Source organism: Miniopterus natalensis, chromosome 10 (assembly GCF_054644295.1).
Source record: "Miniopterus natalensis isolate mMinNat1 chromosome 10, mMinNat1.hap1, whole genome shotgun sequence".
Lineage (NCBI taxonomy): Eukaryota > Metazoa > Chordata > Mammalia > Chiroptera > Miniopteridae > Miniopterus > Miniopterus natalensis.
The window spans coordinates 22,946,199-22,968,432 of NC_142090.1; the positions used below are offsets into that span (position 1 = coordinate 22,946,199).

The 22,234-nt window shown below is 36.7% G+C and overlaps 1 protein-coding gene across 1 annotated transcript in view; it reads right to left on the reverse strand.

Moving 5' to 3' along the window:
* Nucleotides 1–22,234, reverse strand: part of CPED1 (cadherin like and PC-esterase domain containing 1) — a 270,333-nt gene that overhangs the window by 39,530 nt on the left and 208,569 nt on the right. Inside the window, exon 16 of the mRNA XM_016213335.2 lies at nucleotides 5,052–5,169. Coding sequence (XP_016068821.2) covers nucleotides 5,052–5,169 — 118 coding nt within the window. The remainder of the gene's footprint in view (nucleotides 1–5,051; nucleotides 5,170–22,234) is intronic.

Here is a 22,234-nt window from a genome sequence, read left to right on the forward strand (position 1 = left end):
AAAGATAAAACAGAACATTTTAGGAGTGTGCCTATTTCGCCATCTGATTCTCTTTCATAATTTTTCTGTGTTTTTCATTCAAAATATAACTTGCTTTCTAAATCTAATTTTTCCCCTTCACCTCTTTGCTTGATCTCTTCTAATTCTATGTGATTTAGACACAGCCTTAAGTTTAACGTTTGTTGATTAATTTCTCAAGTGAACCTCCTTCTGGAGGAGACTTTACTTCATAGAGATTTGTGTTTTGTGGGCATATAGAACCCTCTTGGATGGGGTTGAAATGGGCCTTGGATCTCTTCCTTCCCTTCCCCCTCTTTTAGAGATGAGCTAAACTGAGGACCACAGAGTTAAATGACAGAGTGAAATCATGCCATTAATGACAGGGCTGCACCAGAACTGAGGCCTAGGAGTCTCCAATTTGCTGACCATTTTATCAGTTGGGCTAGGTCAGCACAAAGTCACCAGCTGAAAGTGAAATATGGCCTAACAGTCTCCCTGGTAGCACTTACAGGAAAACCCATAAACAGGATTTTTGTTGTTGTTGTTGTTGTTTTTAATGAATTTATCTTTATTTTAAGTACCTGCATTTATTCAGTGGGCTCATGTGTTGACAGAGACCATGTTTAAAACCAAAAGATTGTTAATTTTCTTTCTAATAGGATGGACGGATGTTGGGGACATAAAGGTATTTCTGCTAATGAGATTATATTTATATTTAGTAGTATTCTGAAGGGCTCAGCTTTCATCAGATTTTTGAGCATCTAAGAACACATGCATCCTCTCCCATAGACACTGCTCCTCCTACCCTCCATCCTTTGCTGACAGTTAATTTTGCACAAACTGAGGCCTCTTTGGCCACTTGCTGCTAATGTTGAAGAAACAAGTGGCCAAATACAAGCACAAAGATACAAATATGGGTACAATTAGTTTGGGGGGGGAGGGGGAAGGACAGCTGATGAGTCTCTAAAAACTTGGCCCCAATGGTTCATACTACTATACATTTATCCAGTCATAACTCTGCATTTTTGTATTGGGTAACAATGCTTTTTATTAAGTTAGTAATACTGCTTAAAATATACATCTGCATAACATCTGCAGGACTGGAGTTCCTGACATCTTAAATGATACCAGCTCCTAACTAAAATTGTCAAAAAGAAGGACATAAATACTATGCTATGTATTTAAACATTGAATGAATCAAATATGTGACTTCTGAAATAAAATATGACATATGTTTTAGTGAAAAACATTCTGAGGTATAAAACTGCCTTTTGGGAGAAATGATTTGATTTATAATTATAGCTTTGTGTTCAATGCAAGTTAGATTTCAGTCACTTAAGTGAATTGGATTGGCGATATAATGAAAAAAAAATTAACGTTGTGAGTTAGGACCACGGCGAGATATAAAATTATATAGATGATATACTAATTCCAGATTTTATAATGCTATAAAATAAAGCAGGTTTTACTTAAGAAGACAAATACAGCCATATTTTCAATATTAGAGACATTGAAGTGGAACTTGTCATATTTCCTTCCTAAAAATATGATCTGATTAAAGCTTTTGTTTACATATCATAAAATGAAATCTGAACTATTTTCCTAAAAGGTAATTTTCATTCAATAATCATTTTATAAATTTCTTCTTTCTCCAAATTAGAAGAATTATTTTTTCTTTGTGATGTAACAGATTTTATTCTCAGGTTGTGTCTTATACTTAAATTATTTTCTAAAGGTTAAAAATCAATTTAAGAATTACCAAATATATCCACTCAAATTGTATTAGCTAGTGATATAGAAAAGACATTTTCACCATCATTACATTGGCAAGGTGAAAAAATGGATCCAATTCTGCCAATGCCTGTAATGTGCTGTGAAAATCAGAATTTGGAAGCAATCAGTGGCCTAAAAAACTAATAAGCTAAAGCTAGAGCTCCTAAATAAACTTCCTTCAAATGCTGTCTACCGTGGTAACTTTTTTCAACAGGAGGGAGTCCTACTACCAAGGAAGGAAATTAGCCCCAGCAGCGAAAAATCCATTCTTGTAAATGGCTGTCCCCAATCTCACTTATTTACTTAGAATATTTAAGACCTCAAGGGTTGAGCAGTTATCCTTGGTTGACTGTGCCCTGGCTGCTCGCATTCTCCTGTGGAAGGGAGGAGGGCTTGGATCTGGTTTTAGTTCAGCAACCATTTTAAAATCATGTATTAAACACTGAAGGATAAATAAGGGACAATCTCTGCTCTGGAGAAACATGCAGTCCAGGGCAGTCATCGGTAAAAATGTATTGCTAATGCACATTTGGCATATTAATACACACACACTGTAACAGATGTGCCTAGACTTCTATATGATATATTAAGTGCATTATAAAACAAAAATAAGAATGATTAGATAAAAAATAAATGTACAAATATTTTAATCTTTACTGGTTTCATCCTGTGCCATTGACTCATTCAGATGCATCATTACACTTTACAGACTGCTGATTCGAGAAAGAGAAACGTGTAAATTAAGCACTTGAAACAATGAGATAAGTGCTATTGTAGACATGTGCCCAAGGTATTCTGGGAGCACAGGAGAGAAGCTAATCTGGGGGGGTGGTGTGAAGAAAGGCGTTCTGCAGAGGAAGATGGAGCATCGGGAGAACTAGGCCAAGATGGGAAGAATACTTGAAGGAGCAGAGAAGAGCATGAGCAGTAGCCTGGAGTCCTGCGGCAGCATTATTGGCATAAAATGAGGCTGAGACGTTGGGAGGAGTGGGGAGAGATAGGAAGGGTCGGATTATGGAGGCCTGGAATTGTCAGACCAGGATGACGGGCTTGCTGGGGGAGCCAGTTTGGGGGTCTCTGTAAAGAAGCCTAGCTACTCAAGTTACCTGAAGGCTCCTGTTCTATGGCGGCCTCTCCTGTAAGGAACAGGCCCAGTCACAGCTTCATATCAGGGCCTGGCATAAGTTACTGCAAATTTAGTGGACAAGACTTCTTGAAGAATCTCAGTAATGTATCTTTGACTTTTTGTTGGAGAACTTTTGACTTGGTTCAGTAGGAGGAATGGAATTAAGTTGTTTTATGATTCTCATAAATTGTCATCTGATAAAAAAATACTAGACACATCAGTGTCTCCCTTTGTATACAAGAGTATATAACTGTATCTCATTTCACCAAGAGAATCATAAATTATACCACCTGACACACCATAATGGGTAAATCCTTCTCTATGCACTGACTGTAATTTATTATTTAGAACACATGTTCAAGAACATGTTTGTTACCTATGCGTGCCAAATTGTGATTCGTCCTGCCCATTTGTGAAACTCATATGCCATTTAAACTGTGGTGTGAAGTTCATGGCAAGGGTAGAAAAGCTCCTGAGTATTTTTTCAGACTTTTTAGAGGAAGGGAGACCTGGGGTCAGGAGGCCAGAGTGGTAACCAGGAATCTTAGGGAAGATGATCCCTGCACCTCTTATCTCCTTGAAGGCACTTTTAGTCTCGGCTTTGGCTTGACCTCACTGGTCTCCACTGAAAGAAGCATGCTGCGAAGGGGACACTGGGAATGCAGACAGTGGCACCAAAGTCTCTCATTCGTGGCCTGCTCTCTGCTTAGGCAGGATTGAACACTGATTTGTATTTGACGTCATAATTTTCCTGCCTCCATTATGCTCAATATATGGGAGATATTATTGATCATTCCCAAAGACTTTTTTAAATTAAAGAAAATGATTTAAAATGAAATGTGTAGCTGTCAGAATGGCTGTTATCAATAAATCAACAAACAACAAGTGCTGGCGAGGGTGTGGAGAAAAGGGAACCCTCATGCGCTGCTGGTGGGAATGCAGACTGGGGCAGCCACTGTGGAAACAGTATGGAGTTTCCTCAAAAGATTAAAAATGGAGCTGCCTTTTGACCCAGCAATTCCACTTCAGGAAATTTATCTGAAGAAACCTGAAACACTAATACAAAAGAATATATGTAACCCTATGTTCATTGCAGTGTTATATACAATAGTTAAGGTCTACAAACAGCCCAAGGGCCCATCAGTAGATGAGTGGATAAAACAGCTGTGGGACATTTACACCATGGAATACTACTCTGCTTTAAAAGGAAGAGAATTTTACCCTTTTTGACAGCTTGGATGGACCTCGAGAACATTATGCTAAGTGAAATATGCCAGTCAGAGAAAGACAAGTACCATATGATTTCACGCATATGTGGAATTTAATGAACAAACTGAACTACTGAGCAAAATAGAGACAGACTCATAGATAGAGAGCAGACAGACAGCTTCGGGTGGGGGAGTTGAGGAGGGAGGGAATTGAGAAAAAAAAAAAAAAGAGAGAGAGAGAGAAAGAGAGAGAGAGAGAGAGAGAGAGAGAGAGAGAACTCATGGACATGGACAACAGTGAGGTAATTTCGGGGGTGGAGGGGGATGGATGGAGGCAGAAGAGGGCATAGAGGGGATAAATGGTGATGAAAAAAATAAAATAAAATTTAAAAAATAAAATGAAACTTGTATTCTTTGCAGGTCTTTGATTCACAAGGTCGACAGATACTTACTTTGTGCCTACTCTGTAGAAAGTATAGTGGGAAGTGGATTGATACAATGTGAACAAATCAGACTCCTGCCCTTATTATGCAGCTAACAACCTGGGAACACTGACTTTAACCAATTAATTATATACGTAATCATTTAAATAATCCTGGAAACTGCTATGGAAGGAAAGCACAGGGTATTATGAGGACATACAATAAGGAAACAAATCAGAGGCTCAAGGAAGACTCTAGCACAAGTCATGTTTGAGCTGAGATCTGTAGATGAATGTGAATTAACTGGGCAAAGAACAGAGGGTGAAGAGTAAAGTATTTAATTAACCAAAATATTTCACATATTAAAACAATGCATTTACATTAATTTCATGTGCTGCAGTTCATACTAATGAAAAAGTAATTTACTACTCTGAGTTTTTTGTATAAGGATTTTTAAAATAAGCATATACTTATCTATATTAAAGTTTTTTAAAGAGATATGATATCCAATGCAATAGTCACCTTTTGTGTCCCCAGATGGACAAATTTTTAGTTTGGGCTGTGAAATGGCCTCAATATAGTCAGAAGAAATAGGCTGTAACCCACAGGTTTTCTCCGGGTGAATCAGCAAACCACAATCCTGCATTAAAATGATAGATATTAGTTGTTATTGTAATTAACCTGCCCCATAGTAGTAAAATCTAAAAAGTAAGTTTTTTTTGGCGCCAAATAACATTTATGGATAAAAAAGCAATTCTTGCCCAGCCGGGCGTGGCTCAGCGGTTGAGCGTGGACCTAGGATCTAGGTATCAGGGTTCGATTCCTGGTGAGGGCACATGCCCGGGTTGTGGGCTCGATCAGTGACTCTCTCATCATTGATGTTTCTATCTCTCTCTCTCTCCTTTCCTCTCTCTGAAATCAATAAAGATATATTAAAAAAAAAAGAAGCAATTCTTGTTTACTCTTCTTAGCATATTGACTTATCAGTACTGTAGTTGTTTGTGCTATAAGTAGCTTCTTGCATTAGATGATTAATATAAATTCTAATGACAATTTAATCTTTATTTTTGTGTTGCTTTGCCAATTTTAAAATAAATGGATGCAAGTTTTACTTTGAAAGGATACCTGTGCATTGACATATTAAAAATATAACATACTATAGTAGAGGACGATGCTCTCCAGGAAGAAGGCTAATTGAACAGATGAGTTTTATTCCAACATTTATTAAGGACCTAACGTATGCCATAAGTGTAATTAAATACATATATTTTATTAAAAACATGTTCATATATTTATAAAAGTAGGTAACATCTCACTGCCATGAATATTACGGAGGCTTGATCTGTACTGAGCACTGCCTTCCACAGTCCGACAGGTGCAGGGGAGAACAGCAGTTTGTTGGCTCTGGGAAACCTCTCCCCTCATCTCTTCTCTGCTCTGTCAGGTTGGTTCACTCTCATTTTCTTTTAGCTTATTCTTTAAAGCTATTGACACCTGTACCTGTCCTATGTCCTTCCATCCTACCTCACCTGGTTCCACTGCCACCCTTCTCACCAGGTTCTCACAGTCTACCACAACTTGGGATAGGTAAAAAATACTCCAATTGCTGTTAGGAATGCTCTCCTTAATTTTGCATGAAGAGTATCTTTTGGTATTTTAGGTCTTGGCAAGGCCTTCTTGAGATTCTAGTGCAATTATACATTTCTGTATTTGTCTATGTCAGCACCATTTGTTTCCTTCATACTGTTCACCACTAGGTAATTAGGTTTGCTACATGAGTCTTTTCCACTAGATTGAATACTTCATGAGAACAAATAGTTATTTCACTCATAAATACACCCAGTACCTACCATACAGTAGGAAAAAAATAAATATTTATTGAATGCATGAAAGGTGAGACTTGTCTCCCTTTTTATGTAATAAATTCTCAATAATGGAGGGAAATAATTGGTTTGATCTCTTCTTTGATCTGTAATTGTTTCTCTAATAAGCAATTAAAAAGTATCTTTATTGATTTCAGAGAGAGGGAGGGAGAGGGAGAGAGATAGAAACATCAATGATGAAGAGTCATTGACCGGCTGCCTCCTGCAAGCCCCCGGCAGGGGATCAAGCTCACAACCCTGGCATGTGCCTTGACTGGGAATCAAACCTCGATCTCCTGGATTCTAGGTTGATGCTCAACCACTGAGCCATGCCTGGTTGGGCTGAACAAATTTTAGTCACCTTCCCTCACACTCTCAAACATCCTGATCCCCAGCTCAGGTTCCCAGAACTCATATGAAATCATCCAGAATGTTAAGGGACTAAAGGCATGGGGTGGTATATAGACTTCTTGAAATGTTGAAAATATATAAACATATTTTCATTTTTAATTCATGACTGAAACGAGTTTAGGATACTTATTAAAGATTAGGAATGTGACTTGTATTCAAATGTTCATTATAATAAAGCAATTAAAATAGCACTAAGTTTATAATGTGAGGAGCTTTATCATCTGTGAAAGAGATGTGTGTGTGACATCTATCTACAAGACTAACCTTTATTAAGGCTAGAAAAAATGTCATTATGCATGTATCAGATTAAAAATATGTTTATGTAAAATGTTATGGAGGGCACTGAGAAATAATTACCATTATATACTGCTGATGGGAGTGCAAATTGGTTCAGCTACTTTGGCACACAGTTTATACTAAAATAAAAAATTCAGAGACTCCATAACCCTGAAATCAGGCTTTAGAGTCTACTCCAGCGAAACTCTCATGAAATGCATAAAGAACATTTATGAGGATAGATCTAAATGAACTAATGTGGAGAGACTTCCAAGACACATAATTAAGAAAAACCTGAAGAACATGTTTTGTTACAGAACAATACATACCATATGAAACACACCATGAGATGTCACGAAATCACCTAAATTCATCTATTTCAGACTGAGTTGTTTGTTTTCAATTATTACTTACATATGTTATTCATTATATACAATCATAAATATGCAAATAATGTTGAAATATTTTTAAAAGTCTGGATTTATTGAACCTGTGCCTGAAAATTATTTTTTAGGGTCTGTGTGGTGTGTATGTTTATGATCACACCCTAATATTCATCTGGAGGACATTAGAAAGAGAGTCCAGACCACAGCTGCCCAAGTCCTAACCTATGCTGTTGAAAGCCTACATGTAATTGGCAAATAGCAATCAATGAGAAAGGTGTGTCCTTGCATGCGCTGACCACTTGCTCTGTGGGAACCAAACTCAATCTCTGATGACTGGGTAGGTTAGAGTTATCTCCTTTCTGAGGTGAGGACATCTGAACTGAAGGGAGCAAATAATGGAGAGGTGAGAATTCCAAGAATGAATTGCCTGCCAGAGGCTGTGAGGTGGGAAAAAGATTTATCTGACATCTTAAGTAAAAACAAACAAAAAAGTCATTAAAGAAAAAACTGATATGCTGACAATCTATATTTTAATAATCACGTCAAGTAATCTTCTTGAGATGACACCTCTAAATTCACCCATGAGAAACACATATCTGAGAGGAAGAATGATTCATTCATAATGTGGCCCTAAGTATTGTGGACATCTTTAAAATGGAAAGGTATTAATTTAATATCTACAATGTGTAAGGTGCTATGCTGAAAAGGCAAGGCCCTGACCTCAATAGATGCAGTCTAGCTCTTCATCAGAAGTGGCAATAGGGCATAATAATATCTTAAAATATTCAATGCTTATACCAGGATCCCACATATGAGCCCATGATAATAGAATAAACAATGCAGAACACAGAAGAGCATAGTGTAAGTAGGAGCCAGATTGAGGGACCACTCCTCTTACTTTTAAAAATCGTGGCCTTGTCTCTGTGTGACTCCCTATTTCAGCCTCAGTTTGAAGTTCCCACTGGGTGCCTGTTGTGCAACAGTTGGTAGATCAGCCCTGTTGGTTCTAACTAAACAGCCAGAATTCCAGTAAATTCCAAGATAAGACAAAAATCAAAGCAATGTTGCAAAGGATAGAGCAGAGAATGAGAGAAGGACAGTAGATTTTGAAGTAAATAAAATTTAAAGTCACACCTTCTTTATAAACCTAGACCACCAACTTACACCATATACAAGAATAAACTCAAAATGGATAAAATACTTAAATGTGTCATAAAACCATACGCATCAAAATCTCAGAAATCTCTCATAGCAATATGTTTGCCAAAACATCTCCTAGGGCAAGAGAAACAAAGGAGAAAATAAACAAATGGATGAAATAAACAAATTTTATTTCATCAAAATAAAAAGCTTCTGCACAGCAACACAAACCATCAACAAAATGAAAATGGAGCCCACTGTATGGGAGAACATATTTGTGAATGACACATCTGATAAAGGATTAATATCTAGAATATATAAAAAACTTATACAACTCAACAAAAGGAAGACAATCCAATTAAAAAATGGGCAACGGACCTAAATCGATACTTCTCCAATGAGGTATCACCTCACACCTGCCAGAATGGCTTCCATCAACAAATCAACAAATGACAAGTGTTGGTGGGGATGCTGAGAAAAGGGAACCCTGGTACACTGCTGGTGGGAATGCAGACTGGTGCAGCCACTATGGAAAACAGTATGGAGATTCCTCAAAAAATTAAAAATGGAGCTGCCATTTGGCCCAGTGATCCCACTTCCTGGAATATATCCTAAGAATCTTGAAACATTAATCAGAAAGAATATACGTACCCCTATGTTCATAGCAGTGCAATTTACAACAGCTAAGATCTGAAAACAGTTCAAGTGCCCATCAGCAGATGAGTGGATAAAAAAGCTGTGGTACATTTACACCATGGAATACTATGCAGCTGTAAAAAAGATGGACTGCTTACTCTTTGAGGCAGCATGGAGGGACCTGGAGAGTATTATGTTAAGCAAAATAAGCCAGTCAGAGAAAGACAAGCGTCACAAATTTCAGTTATATGTGGAATATACTGAACAAAATAAACTGACTAAAAAAAAAGATCCAGAGACATGAAAGCATGGAACAGACAGATGAATCTCACAGGGGAGGGAGGAAGAGATTAACCAAAGAATTGATATGCTTAACCCATGGACACAGACAATAATGTGGTAAAGGTCTGGGGGTGAGGCTAAAAAGTAGACATCTGTAATACTTTCAACAATAAAGGTAAATTAAAAAAAATAAAGTCTCACCCTCTTTTCTGTAGTTTAGGCCAAAGAATATTCTATTGTATTCTGTGCTTTCTTTTGAATTTCTCCTGAGCTCTTAATCTTTGATTGCAGCTCCGATATCTTACTCTTTTATGTTTGGGAAAGTTAGAACAGCCTGGTGGAGTGGATATTAATCATTTTCTAGGTGCAGCCAAACAATGTTACCCTTAACATTGAATGAAACAAAATGTATAGCCCAATACCCAATACAGACTCAGGTCCAGGGACTGGCTGACAGAGTTGAAGGAACTGGGAGAAGACAAGGTTGTATCAGTATAGTTGGGTAGTCTTTGTGCACATTTTATGGGGTAAGAGAATAGTAGCATACCTTGGGAAGACACCACGGTAAGAGTCGCACTCATGAATTTTAGTTCTAGCTGTGACATGAACTGTCTGTGTGATACTGAGTAAGTCACCTGATCTAATTTTCTCAATATAAAAGTGTGAAAGGTCAGGAGGGGAGAGGGAAAAGTTGCATTAAATGACCTCAAGTACTGCAGCAGACAGTACTACTCAGTACTTAGGCGCCTACACAATATCCATTCTGCTTTCTTTCTAACAAATACCTTTGCTTTGTTGTAGGTAGCAATGTATCTGGCATTAAAAAAAACAACCAATCAAAACTCTATTTCCCAGTCTCCTTTGTAGCTGGACATGGCCCTGTGACAAATTATAGCCAAAGAAAAGTAAGTGGATATAGGCTATAGGTTTCTAGAAAAGCTTTGCTTCCCTGATGTAAGTTTTGCTTCCCTCATACCACTTTTTCTTTGTTACTCTGTTTTTTCTTATGGCTTGGAATGCAGATGTGAGTCTAAGGAAGGAGTAGCCATGTTGTAACCATGAGGCAACCATGAGCAGAAAGATATAAAGATTTTGGGCTGCCCACTTTGGAAGAAAAACAAAACTCCCACTTGGTCAAACAACTATGGAAGTGTGAGATGCAGCTAAACTCTCTTTCTCTAAGAATCTTAGGAAACCTTTTCTTTTCAAGGCCATATGAATCTTTTTCAGTATTCCTTTAGATCTTAAAAGTGATTACCTCCACTAATAAAAAACTTAATCTTGAAAGGAAAAACTCATTAGCATCTCTCATTTCCTTCTTCACTGGTGTGATTAGTAATTTGGTCAACTTCAGCCATATTCAAGAAAATAAGTGACAGCTTTTCTGGTCTAAAGTATCATCTCTCAGTTCCTCTGAGTCTAGATACATGAAAAAGGTAATATTTAGTAGCATTGGTTAAAATGGTATTAACCCCAGAAAGCTCCACATTTAGAATGCATCATTTTGCTGGAGACTTCACAAATTCCTGAGTGGACTGTCAGAGCTCTTAGTAGAATGCAATAATATAATTAACAGGGATTTTCCTGTTCAAATGTGTGCAGAATATATATGTATAGTATATAATTTTAAAAATTTACTTAACCCCTGTCAAGGTGCATACAAGAATCAACCAGTGAATGTATCAATAAGTGGAACAACAAGCTGATATTTCTCTCCCACTTCCCCTCTTTCTCTCAAATCAATAATATATATATACACACACACACACATTCATTCCTCATGGCACACAGCTTCTCCCAGAAGGATCTATTTCTTCCCTGTTCCCTGGGTTGCTGCTATTTCCAATGTCAGGAGAGACCTCTTAACCTTAACAACCCTGGCACAATTGCATCCCCCCCAAAAAAAGACAGAGTCCCCTTCTAGATCAAGACCATTAATTTTCTTCAAGAAATGAGGTTTCTGAGACTCTAACTTCACTGTAATGTTCCAAAGGAATAAATTATTATCTGTTTTCACATTGTCTCTGAATGTAACAACTGTTTTCTCTGTATTGTAGTCACCCTGCCATAAAATACTGAGGAGCTGTTGTGTGAATTACAGTACTAGACAGCAAATGAACATTTTTAGAATAATTAGCTGAGGTAAATATTAGCAATAAGTAATTACAGCATAATCCATCTGAAATCATCCTTTACATACCACAGTGATCCTAAAACTGAAGCTTTTTCATGAAGAAAAGGGTGCAATTCCCCCTGTGTTCAGAACAGCACAGTTTACAATAGCTAAGATCTGGAAACAGCCCAAGTGCCCATCAGTAGATGAGTGGATAAAAAAGCTGTGGGACATTTACACCATGGAATACTACGCAGCTATAAAGAAGAAAGATCTCGTACCCTTTGGGACAGTATGAATGGACCTGTAGAAAATTATGCTAAGTGAAATAAGCCAGGCAGAGAAAGACAAATATCACATGATCTCGCTTATATGTGGAATCTAAAGAACATAATAAACTGAAGAACAGAATAGATTCAATGGCATGGAAGCATAGATCAGACTGATGAGTGTCAGAGGGATGAAGGAGGGTGGGTGGGAGGAGAGGGAGAGAGTAACCAAAGAATTTATATGCATATATGCACAACCCAAGGACACGAACAATGGTGGGGAGAGGGACTGGGGAGGGGGACGGGATGGGGTGGAATGGGTCATTGGAGAGAAAAAGGGACATCTATAATATTTTAAACAAAAATAAAATAAAAAAATACCAAAAACAAGTGCAATTCATAGTAAAAGAGATTTATATACTTTATGGAAGGCAACTAGGAAATATTTCACAAATAGAATTATAATGCTAAGAATTTATTCTACAGATATACTTTATAAAGTCTGCAAAGATTCATGTACAAGGGAATTTATTAGACTGTTTTGTGTCAAGAAAATTTGGTACAACTCAATAGGGAAGATATTAAATAACCTATACATCCATATAATGACATATTTTATAATTCTTAGAGAAGGATGCAGGTGAATATATGGAGGGGTATATAAGCCATATTGTTAAAAGCAATATAGCAAGTTGCAAGACATTATGTATACTAAGATCTTATTTAAGCAAAATAAAATGATAGATATTATATATGCTTGACTATGTATACATAACTTCTGAATGATACCAAGCAACTCTGAACAGTGGTGCTCTCAGAAGAAGAGTAGGCCAGAGATGGGGAAACAAAAATGAACTTTACTTTTTACTTATTTTTTGAAGATTTTGTTAGTAGTATGAATCATGCATATACATATATATATATATACACACACATATATATATATATATACACACACACATATATATGTATAATTTTAGAAAGAGGAAGGGATCTATAGGAGACACACACACATACAGAGGGGGAGAGAGAGAGACATTGAGGTGAGAGAAATATGGATCAGTTGCCTTGACTTGAAGATTGACCTGCAACCTGGGTATGTGCCCTGACTGAGAATTGAACCCACCCCCTTTTGGTGCATCAGATGATGCTCCAACCAACTGAGCTACACCAGCCAGAGCATTTAAAAATGCAAATTCATGTAAAAAATAATATTTAAAAGGGTAAAGTAAAATAATAGAAAATAAGAAAAGGACTGATAGCTCCTTTGAGGTATATTAGTTTCCGAGGACTGCCAGAACAAAGTATCACAAACTGGGGGGCTCAGAACAACAGAAATTTACAGTATTACACGTCTGCCGGCCAGAAATCTGAAATCAAGGCGTTGGTAGATTTGGCTCCTTCTGAGGCTGTGAAAGGACTAGGGACCGGCACAGTCATTGAATACTGTGCTGCGTTCATAAAGTTGATAGCTTATCAGAGGAAATATAAATAAAAGGGAGTAAATATTCCAAGGTAGAAGGATAAGTATATGAAATATTTTGGAACTGAAAGAAAACATGGCCATTAATTGTCAGAGTGGATGGTGTTTGGAGGATAGGATAGGAAGTGAATACAAATCAGTACAATTATTTTGGAATCATGATTATCATCCTTGGCTCGTTTTAATGATACAAAATTTAGGATTGTGGCAATGAATTAAGATTCTATTTTTGTTCTGTTTAAAAATTCTTATCAGCTACACTTTTTTACTAAGTAGTTGCCCTTTTAAAATACAGTACAAAATAAAACATCTTTACTGAGGAGTAGAAGACATTTTGACTTTTATTTAGAGTTTGTTCTAATAAAATATTTGTGGTGAACAAAGTTAACCTACGTAATTGTCTTACTTTGAATTTAATGAAGATTAGACGCTGGCTAAGTCATTCAACTTTGTGCAGAAGAGATCTCTAAAAATGTTGCTTTATAAATGGATGATTTTCTCTTTTTTTTCTTCTTTTTTTTTAATTTTTAAATTTTATTTTTGTTTAAAATATTACAGATGTCCCTTTTTCTCCCCAATGACCCGTTCCACCCCCACCCCATCCTTCTCCCCAGTCCCTCTCCCCACCATTGTCCGTGTCCTTGGGTTGTACATAAATGTATATAAATTCTTTGGTTACTCTCTCCCCCTCCACCCACCCAGCCGCCTCCATCCTTCTGACATTTGTCAGTCTCATCTGTGCTTCCATGTCATTGAATCTATTCTGTTCATCAGTTTATTAAGTTCTTTAGATTCCACATATAAGTAAAATCATGTGATGTTTGTCTTTCTCTGCCTGGCTTATTTCACTTAGCATAATATTCTCCAGGTCCATCCATACTGTCCCAAAGGGTACGAGATCTTTCTTCTTTATAGCTGCGTAGTATTCCATGGTGTAAATGTCCCACAGCTTTTTTATCCACTCATCTACTGATGGGCACTTGGGCTGTTTCCAGATCTTAGCTATTGTAAACTGTGCTGCTATGAACATTGGGGTACATATTCTTTCTGATTAGTATTTCAGGATTCTTAGGATACATTCCTACGAGTGGGATCACTGGGTCAAAAGGCAGTTCTATTTTTAATTTTTTGAGGAATCTCCATACTGTTTTCCATAGTGGCTGCACCAGTCTGCATTCCCACCACAGTGTACTAAAGGGGAACCTTAGGGAACCTCCACATTTTCGCCAGCAGGAGTCGTTTGTTGATTTGTTGATGGTGGCCATTCTTACAAGTGTGAAGTGATATCTCATTGTGGTTTTAATTTGCATCTCTCTGATGATTAGTGACATTGAGCATTTTCTCATGTGTCTCTTGGCAATCTGTATGTCCTCTTTGGAGAAGTGTCTATTCAGGTCCTTTGCCCATTTCTTAATTGGGTTGTTTGCCTTCCTCTTGCTGGGTAGTATGAGATCTTTGTACACTTTGGAAACTAGCCCCTTATCAGATTCATCCTTGGCAAACATGTTTTTTCAGACAGTGGGGTTCCCTTGTATTTTGAGGCTGTTTTCTTTTGCTGTGCAGAAGCTTTTTAGTTTGATATAGTCCCAATGTTTATTTTTTCTTTTGTTTCTCTTGCCCTAGGATATGTATCAGTAAAAATTCCACTACGTGGGATGTCTGTGACTTTACTGCCTATGTTTTCTTCCAGGGTTTTTATGGTTTCATGACTTACATTTAAGTCTTTCATCCATTTTGATTTATTTTTGTGTATGGTGTAACCTTGTGGTCTACTTTCATTTTTTTGCATGTATCTGTCCAATTTTTAAATGGATGATTTTCAATGCTTGATGTTATCCTGCTTTAGAAAGAGTTTACAAATAAGTTTTCAATTTTAATTTTTTTGTATAATACTTTATTATTATTATTATTATTATTATTATTATTATTTAAAATATAGCTTTATTGATTTCAGAGAGAGGAAAGGAGAGAGAGAGAGATAGAAACATCAATGATGAGTCACTGATCAAGCCCCCAACCGGGCATGTGCCCTGACCGGGAATCAAACCCCGATCACCTGGATCCTAGGTCAACGCTCAACCACTGAGCCATGCCCAGCCAGGCTGTATAATATTTATTTAGTTATATTTTTTAGACATAGAATTTTATATTTATTTTTTATTTATTTTTATTTTTTTAATTTTTATTTTTGAGAGTATTACAGATGTCCTCCCCATTCCTCCCATTGGCCCCCTCCACCTGGTTCCTGTTGTTTTTAAAATAATGGAACTTGGCCAGCCAGCATGGCTCAGAGGTTGAGCATTGACTTAGGATCCAGGAGATCTTGGTTTGATTCCCCGTCAAGGCACATGTTCGTGTGTGGGCTTGATCCCCAGCAGGGTGCATGCAGGAGGCAGCTGATCAATGACTATCTGATCACTGATGTTTCTATCTCTCTCTCTCCCTCTCCCTTCTTCTCTCTGAAATCAATAAAGATGTATATTTTAAAAAATAATGGAACTTGGTGTTGGGTAGCAGCATTATCTATATGGCTTGATTTGCTATTTATGTTTAGAGTTCATAGTCTTACTTATAACACATTAGGACCCATGTAGTAATGAGACTCCATATAAGATAACACTGTTGTGTGCTTCCTTTCTTAAGCAAACATCACCTGAAAAGTGGGCATACATTATACTATCTAAGAATTTTAGGTTAGTTCCCAATTAACTCAGGGAAAGGAAAGTTGGAACAAATTATAGACAGATAAATTAGTCCTACTCAATTAAATTTATTAATGTGAATCAATATTTGGAATATTTCTTTATATTGCTCCTGCAATCCAAATGTTTGAACTAATATGTACTTTTCTCTTTTTTAACCTAAATGCCCTCCAAATTAACTAAGAAAGGGCCAGAGTGATCTTGTTTGCTGGAGTCCATTCTGAAAGGCACCCTCTATTGTCAATTTAGAAATACAGATGAGTCTGGGCTGTGTAGAATTTGGACTGAAAAATATAGTGAGATGGGGCCTGTGAAATGACTGTTTCCCACTTCCGGTGAGCTAGAAACTCCAAGGAAAGCAGCCTTTGTTGTGGTCTTTCAGCACTTCTGGTTTTCATTCCAGATGGAACCCAGAGGGTAGATGTAAATGCGAATGAAAAGAAAGAACCAATGTTTATGTTTGGATATTTATTTCTTTGTGAACAAAAAAGTATGGAATTGGAACTGAATGTATGACTATGGGCTCTCTCATACTTTGAAGAATCTGGATTAGTTTGGGAAGTGACAAACAATAACAACAAAAAAGATAAGATTATTTCCTATTCCAGGAGCAAACTTATTATCTGTAGACCAAGGCAGAAGAGTAGTGAGTGGGAATGGTGAGTAAGCTACAGAGATATTTTCAAAAACAACTTTAAATTGATGTGTACTTATCAATAAGGATCACACCAAACATAACAAATGTTGCCACATATAAAGTAGCAAGCAGGTCTTCCCAGGAGACACTGATCACTCATAGTGAACATAGCTACAATACAGGTATTTCAGCATGTCATAAATAGTCCCACTCATAAATAGTCCACTAATGAAACATATGAGGTTGTGATTCTTAAAAATGGAACTTTGATAGGGAATCTTCTGCACAAATACAGTTGAATATTTTAATAAAAAAATGCAGTAACAGTTCTTGACACTAAGTGGTCATTTCCTGCCTACATTCATCTTGGTAAGTATTACACAAACACACCTACACATGCCCACACAGTTACACACACCCAATGATCCTTAGAATTGTGGGATTTTAAAACTTGAAGGGAACTTATACAAAGTGACATAAGGAGTATATTATGCTACAAATGAATTATCTCATTATAGGTCTCAAGTTATGAATTCCATCTGTTTTGAGGTTTTAATAGTGTTTAGTACTAAATATTACTTTTAAAGATTACCCACTAATCATTATCTGACATATTCACAGTTAAGCTCAAAGCGTGTTAAATGTAGCTAAATTCTGTCTAGAAGAAAATACTGATGCATTCAAAACTGAACAACTAAACTACTATGATATTGTGAGATCAGAAGTTAATATTAATTTTTAATATAAACATATTCTAACATTGTAAAAATTAGATACCTGTGAAAATAATTGTGTTTTGATGTAAGAGTCCTTTCTATGTATAGTCTTATATGTTAATCAGACAAAAAAGTACTCAAAGCATACTCTAGGAACAAAGCATATTCTAAATGTCACTCCCCTGAGATATTAGTTATAAAGAAAAAAACATAACTTTATAGGGGAGAAACCCAGCCAACACTATCCTTAGCAAGGGACCAAAAAAAATACATAATTTCTGCAGTATTCTTGCCACAAACGTTTAACTTCATTTAATCAGGAGAAAACATCATACAATCCTAAACTGAGAGGCATTGTAAAAAACAAGTAACCTGCATTCTTCAAAGTCTCAAGGTCATAAAAGACAAAGACTGTGGGACTGCCACAGATTACAGAAGAGTAAGAAACATTATAACTAAAAGCAATTTAGGATGGTGAAACAGAAAAAGAATATTATTGGAAAAACTAGTGAAATCCATATAAGGTATTTGTTTGAGTAAATATATTGTACCAATATTAATTTCTTAGTATTGATTGTATTGATAAAGTACCATGGCCACATAAAATGTTAATATTAGGGAAAGCTGGATGAAGGGCATTTGGGGACTTTCTGTAACTGTAAAATTAATTTTAAAAGTTAAAAGATCAGTCCAGTACAATTTAATAGTCATATTTTAGAGTTTTATGAAGGGCTAAAAATATATTAATAGAAAAATGTTATAAATATTGAAAGGTTTTTAAACACTTTTGTTGGCGTTTCATACAGCAGAGCAATGACACCGTGTAATCACATCTTATTAGAATTCATGGATATCCATGAATTACAAGCATATTGATCTTAAAAACTGTGGGAATGGTGGGAGTACAAGCCACAGGTTAAAGAAGAGCTAAGGTACATCTATTGTACTAATGGACTCATTTTTGGGGGACACCAATCTCCAGGTGAGTTGACAAGGAGAAAGGGAAATGCCATCTATAGTGAACCTGAGTTAGGCCAAGCACCAAGATAGATACTTCGTATACACTACTGCATTGCATCTTCACAGATATTTGAAGCAGTGTTTTTATCATTCAACAGATGAGGAAATAAGGGTTTGTAGAGTTTTGAGGAAGCTTTTCTGAAGTCTAACAGCTTAATGAGTAGAGGAGCTAGAGCTTGAGTCATGGGTATATCTGACTTCAAACTCATGCTTCATAGACTGAAAAACAAAACAAGATAAAACAAAGCACACTGTACTAAGAAACAGAGATCATGTTTGTAAAACATTTACAGACTTTTCTCTTCATCAGGGAAGACCCTTTTTTCATGGCTACAGATGGCATCCCTGAATATAACCAGCTGCACTTCCAAATGCTTCCAGTTGGTCCAAAGTGGGACTAGGCAATGGTGTGAATGAGTCAGGCCAAATATATTCTCTTCGGTGGAAAAAAGTCTCAAAGCACCTTTCCAGCACATGCTTTGCCACTCAAATGATTTTTAATTCGGAATAATAGCACATTATGAGACTACTTATTAACTAAAGACTTAAAGACTTAAAGACTCTCATGGTAAGTAATGGACAAATATTTATATATCACTGCTGATTATCAAGGAAAATACTTGTTTTCACTGATTTTCAAAATCACCAGTACTCATTTGTCATGTGTTTTCAGTTCACCAAAGAAGTTTATAGTTTATGACATGTATTCAGTTTTTTCAATTTATTTCTTTAACAGACATTCATTCAGCATCATACATGAGCCAGCCATAGTCCCTCATAGTGTTCTAGCAGAGAAAACGTATATGTAAACACACAACTGCTGTAGAAAGTGCTAAATGCTGTAATGAAGATTGTTCTGGACATAGTGTTGGCACAAAGGAGTGTGATTAACTCTCTTTTACAAAGGAGATCACAACTTGCAATATGTTGGTGTTAACCAGGCAGATGGGAGCTGATGGCTTTCCAGGAAGTGGACACAACTAAGGCAGAGGCGAGGGGGGCCCAACACAATTGGTCCTCTCATTTAAAAATGCCTACAAAGGAGTAGGCATCCTTTATATCTGAACACTAACTGAATCCTGATTTAAAATCACTAATTTTTCTTTCCTGCAATGGCTATTAGCTTGGGATTCAGTACTTAGCCATAAATACACAAGACAGTCTGGAACAGATTGGAAATGGATTTTGTCTACTTGTGTTTGGGGACAGTGTAAAGCATATGATGTCAGATACAAAACTCTAAAGCACTTTGTTCAGAAACCAACAGAGCCTTATCAGTTCAGGCTTTGATATTGTCAGTTATCAGCAAGCTTGCCCAGAGAGGAGTTGGCATTTTCCTGTGGAAAATGTATTATCTTCCTTGGCATGTAATGCAGAAATAAAGGTTGCACATTTTCATGGAGGAGCTAAAGACTCCATGACCCCAGTTATAATAGAAGGTGTCCTGGAGAAACTTCAAGATATAAATTGCCATTTAGCTTGCCTTAAATTCCCTATGGGTTTTAAATTAGCTCATTATTTCCTGAACTTGAATGCTGTTGTGATTTGACTATTACTGTTAAACGGTTGTCACAACTCACTGTGTGGGATGAAATGACTTTCATTCATAGCCAAGTCTGATGAGTGAGTCCTTATAGATGATATATTTATAAGTCTCCATAGCCTTAGTTTCAAAAGCCTGTTTCTATGAGTCTGCCCAGGTTGCCTCTCTCCACTCAGCTCAAGTCACTGGCTCTTCTCTCCTCAGCCACATGCTCAGTGGTCCTGCCTTCTGCCATTGCTTCTCTGTAATCCACAACCAGGTGGCATTTCAAGCTGATCTCCAGAATATGTCACTTCTCTGCACTATTCAACAGCTCTTCTGGGATCCTGCTGTCACCAATCAGATATGTTTACCTGGACTAGCAGAGCTGAATTATAGCTAACATTGCTTTAAAGCCACGCCCCCCCAGCTTTATTCTAGAACTTTGCAGCTGTTAGTTACCCTGCCCTGATCGGATATTTTATTGCTCTTTAGTGTTTTATCTTTAAAAGGCCATCTGTGACTTAAGGCTTCACTGTAATAGCTAGCTTTGACAAGTCAAACCAAAGAGGATACTACTAATTCCCACCAATTCCCCTTCTTTATGCTAGGAGTTCCTTGTCATTGGAACTGTGTACACGGAAGAATGGTTTAACAGCTAAGGCTGATAAGTGGGGGAAAAATAGTATCTAGGATGATAAATTGTTCAATACATTGGCTGTTATTTTTCATCATATTCTATAGTGTTTCATAAATTTTCAAAATACTATTTTAATTGTACTCTAAATAAATTTTAGTGAAATAAAAAGGATATAATAATTTAAAGAAGGGCTATATGTTCCCAATAATATGTTCCATGCAATACAGATTTCTGGGAAGTTAAATAGTTGTTAAGCCAAAAAAGAATGGTGTAGACCAACTAAACTAACTTTTGCCAGAAAATTTTAAATAGATTTTGCCTATTTTCACTGTCAGTAGTAAGGCATTCTACCAAATTACTACAATTTAATAAAGCTAATTTTAAAATAACGTTTAATAGCCCTGGTTGTTGTGAATCGGTTGTTTGGGCATCATCCCGTGCACTGAAGGGTTGCTGGTTTAATTCTCTGTCAGGGCACATGCCTGGGTTTTATGTTCTATCCACGGTAGCTGGTGTGCAGGAGGCAGCCAATCACTGTCCTACTCTCACATCAATGATCCTCTCTCACTCTCACTCTCCCTTCATCTCACTCTAAAAAAAAAAAAATCAATAAAAATATTTTTAAAAATATTTAACAATTTGTCAGTTTATATTGTACATAACTCAGCTATCTCAGAGAGTTTTAATTTCCTGAGGAAAAAGTCATTTTTGATGAAATCTCTTTGACTATCTGTTAAAGAATCCATGACCAGGAAAATCTATACAAATAGCTTTTCTGGTGACTAGTTTATGTCAAAAACACTGAACTAAAAAATCATGTGGGATCATTTGTTGAATAATAGGGTCATGAGTGAAAAACTCATACGTGACAGCAAAGACCAAAACAAAAGAAAATCCCACAAAGCTGTATGGGAAAATTGACATCATTTACTATTTTTTAAAACAAATTATAAACAAAAGAAATCTCCTGTGATGACAGACATCTGTCTGGCATAACGAAGACATCATTCCTGGGAATGATTAACTTCTTGAGTTAGTTGCAAGTTTTCCTTTTCTAGTAAGTCACACATCATGCACACGATCTATTCTATGACTACATCCAGTTCTTTGCTCATGTACAACAATTTTCCTGGGTATCGATAGTAAAAGTCATTATTCAGAACCTACACTGTGCTACTACATTTGATATTTAAAATGGAATTTTTCTGAAAAATACTAGTCATATTTCATATGCTACAGCAGATGTCATCCATTATTATGCTCCTGGAATTGGTTCTATATTAAGGAGTTCTCCTATGAAATTCACTGGAGTGCAAAGCCCTGGTAAGCAGAGTCATTGAGGCCAGGGTGGCACATGACAAGGGAACAGAAGGGTCTAGGCCTAACTTTATTAGTAGCACAGTGGGTAAGGGTGGATGCTATTGTGTCAGACTGCAGAATTCAAGTTTTAGCTTCACCATTTCGTGACCCTGGGCAAATTAACCTCTTAGTTGCTCCTGTTTCCTGTTCTGTGAATACTGTTGAGAGGATTAAATAAATTGATACATGTAATGAATGATGCACAGTAAGTGCTCAAAAAATGTGGTTATGATTAGAACTGAATATCATGT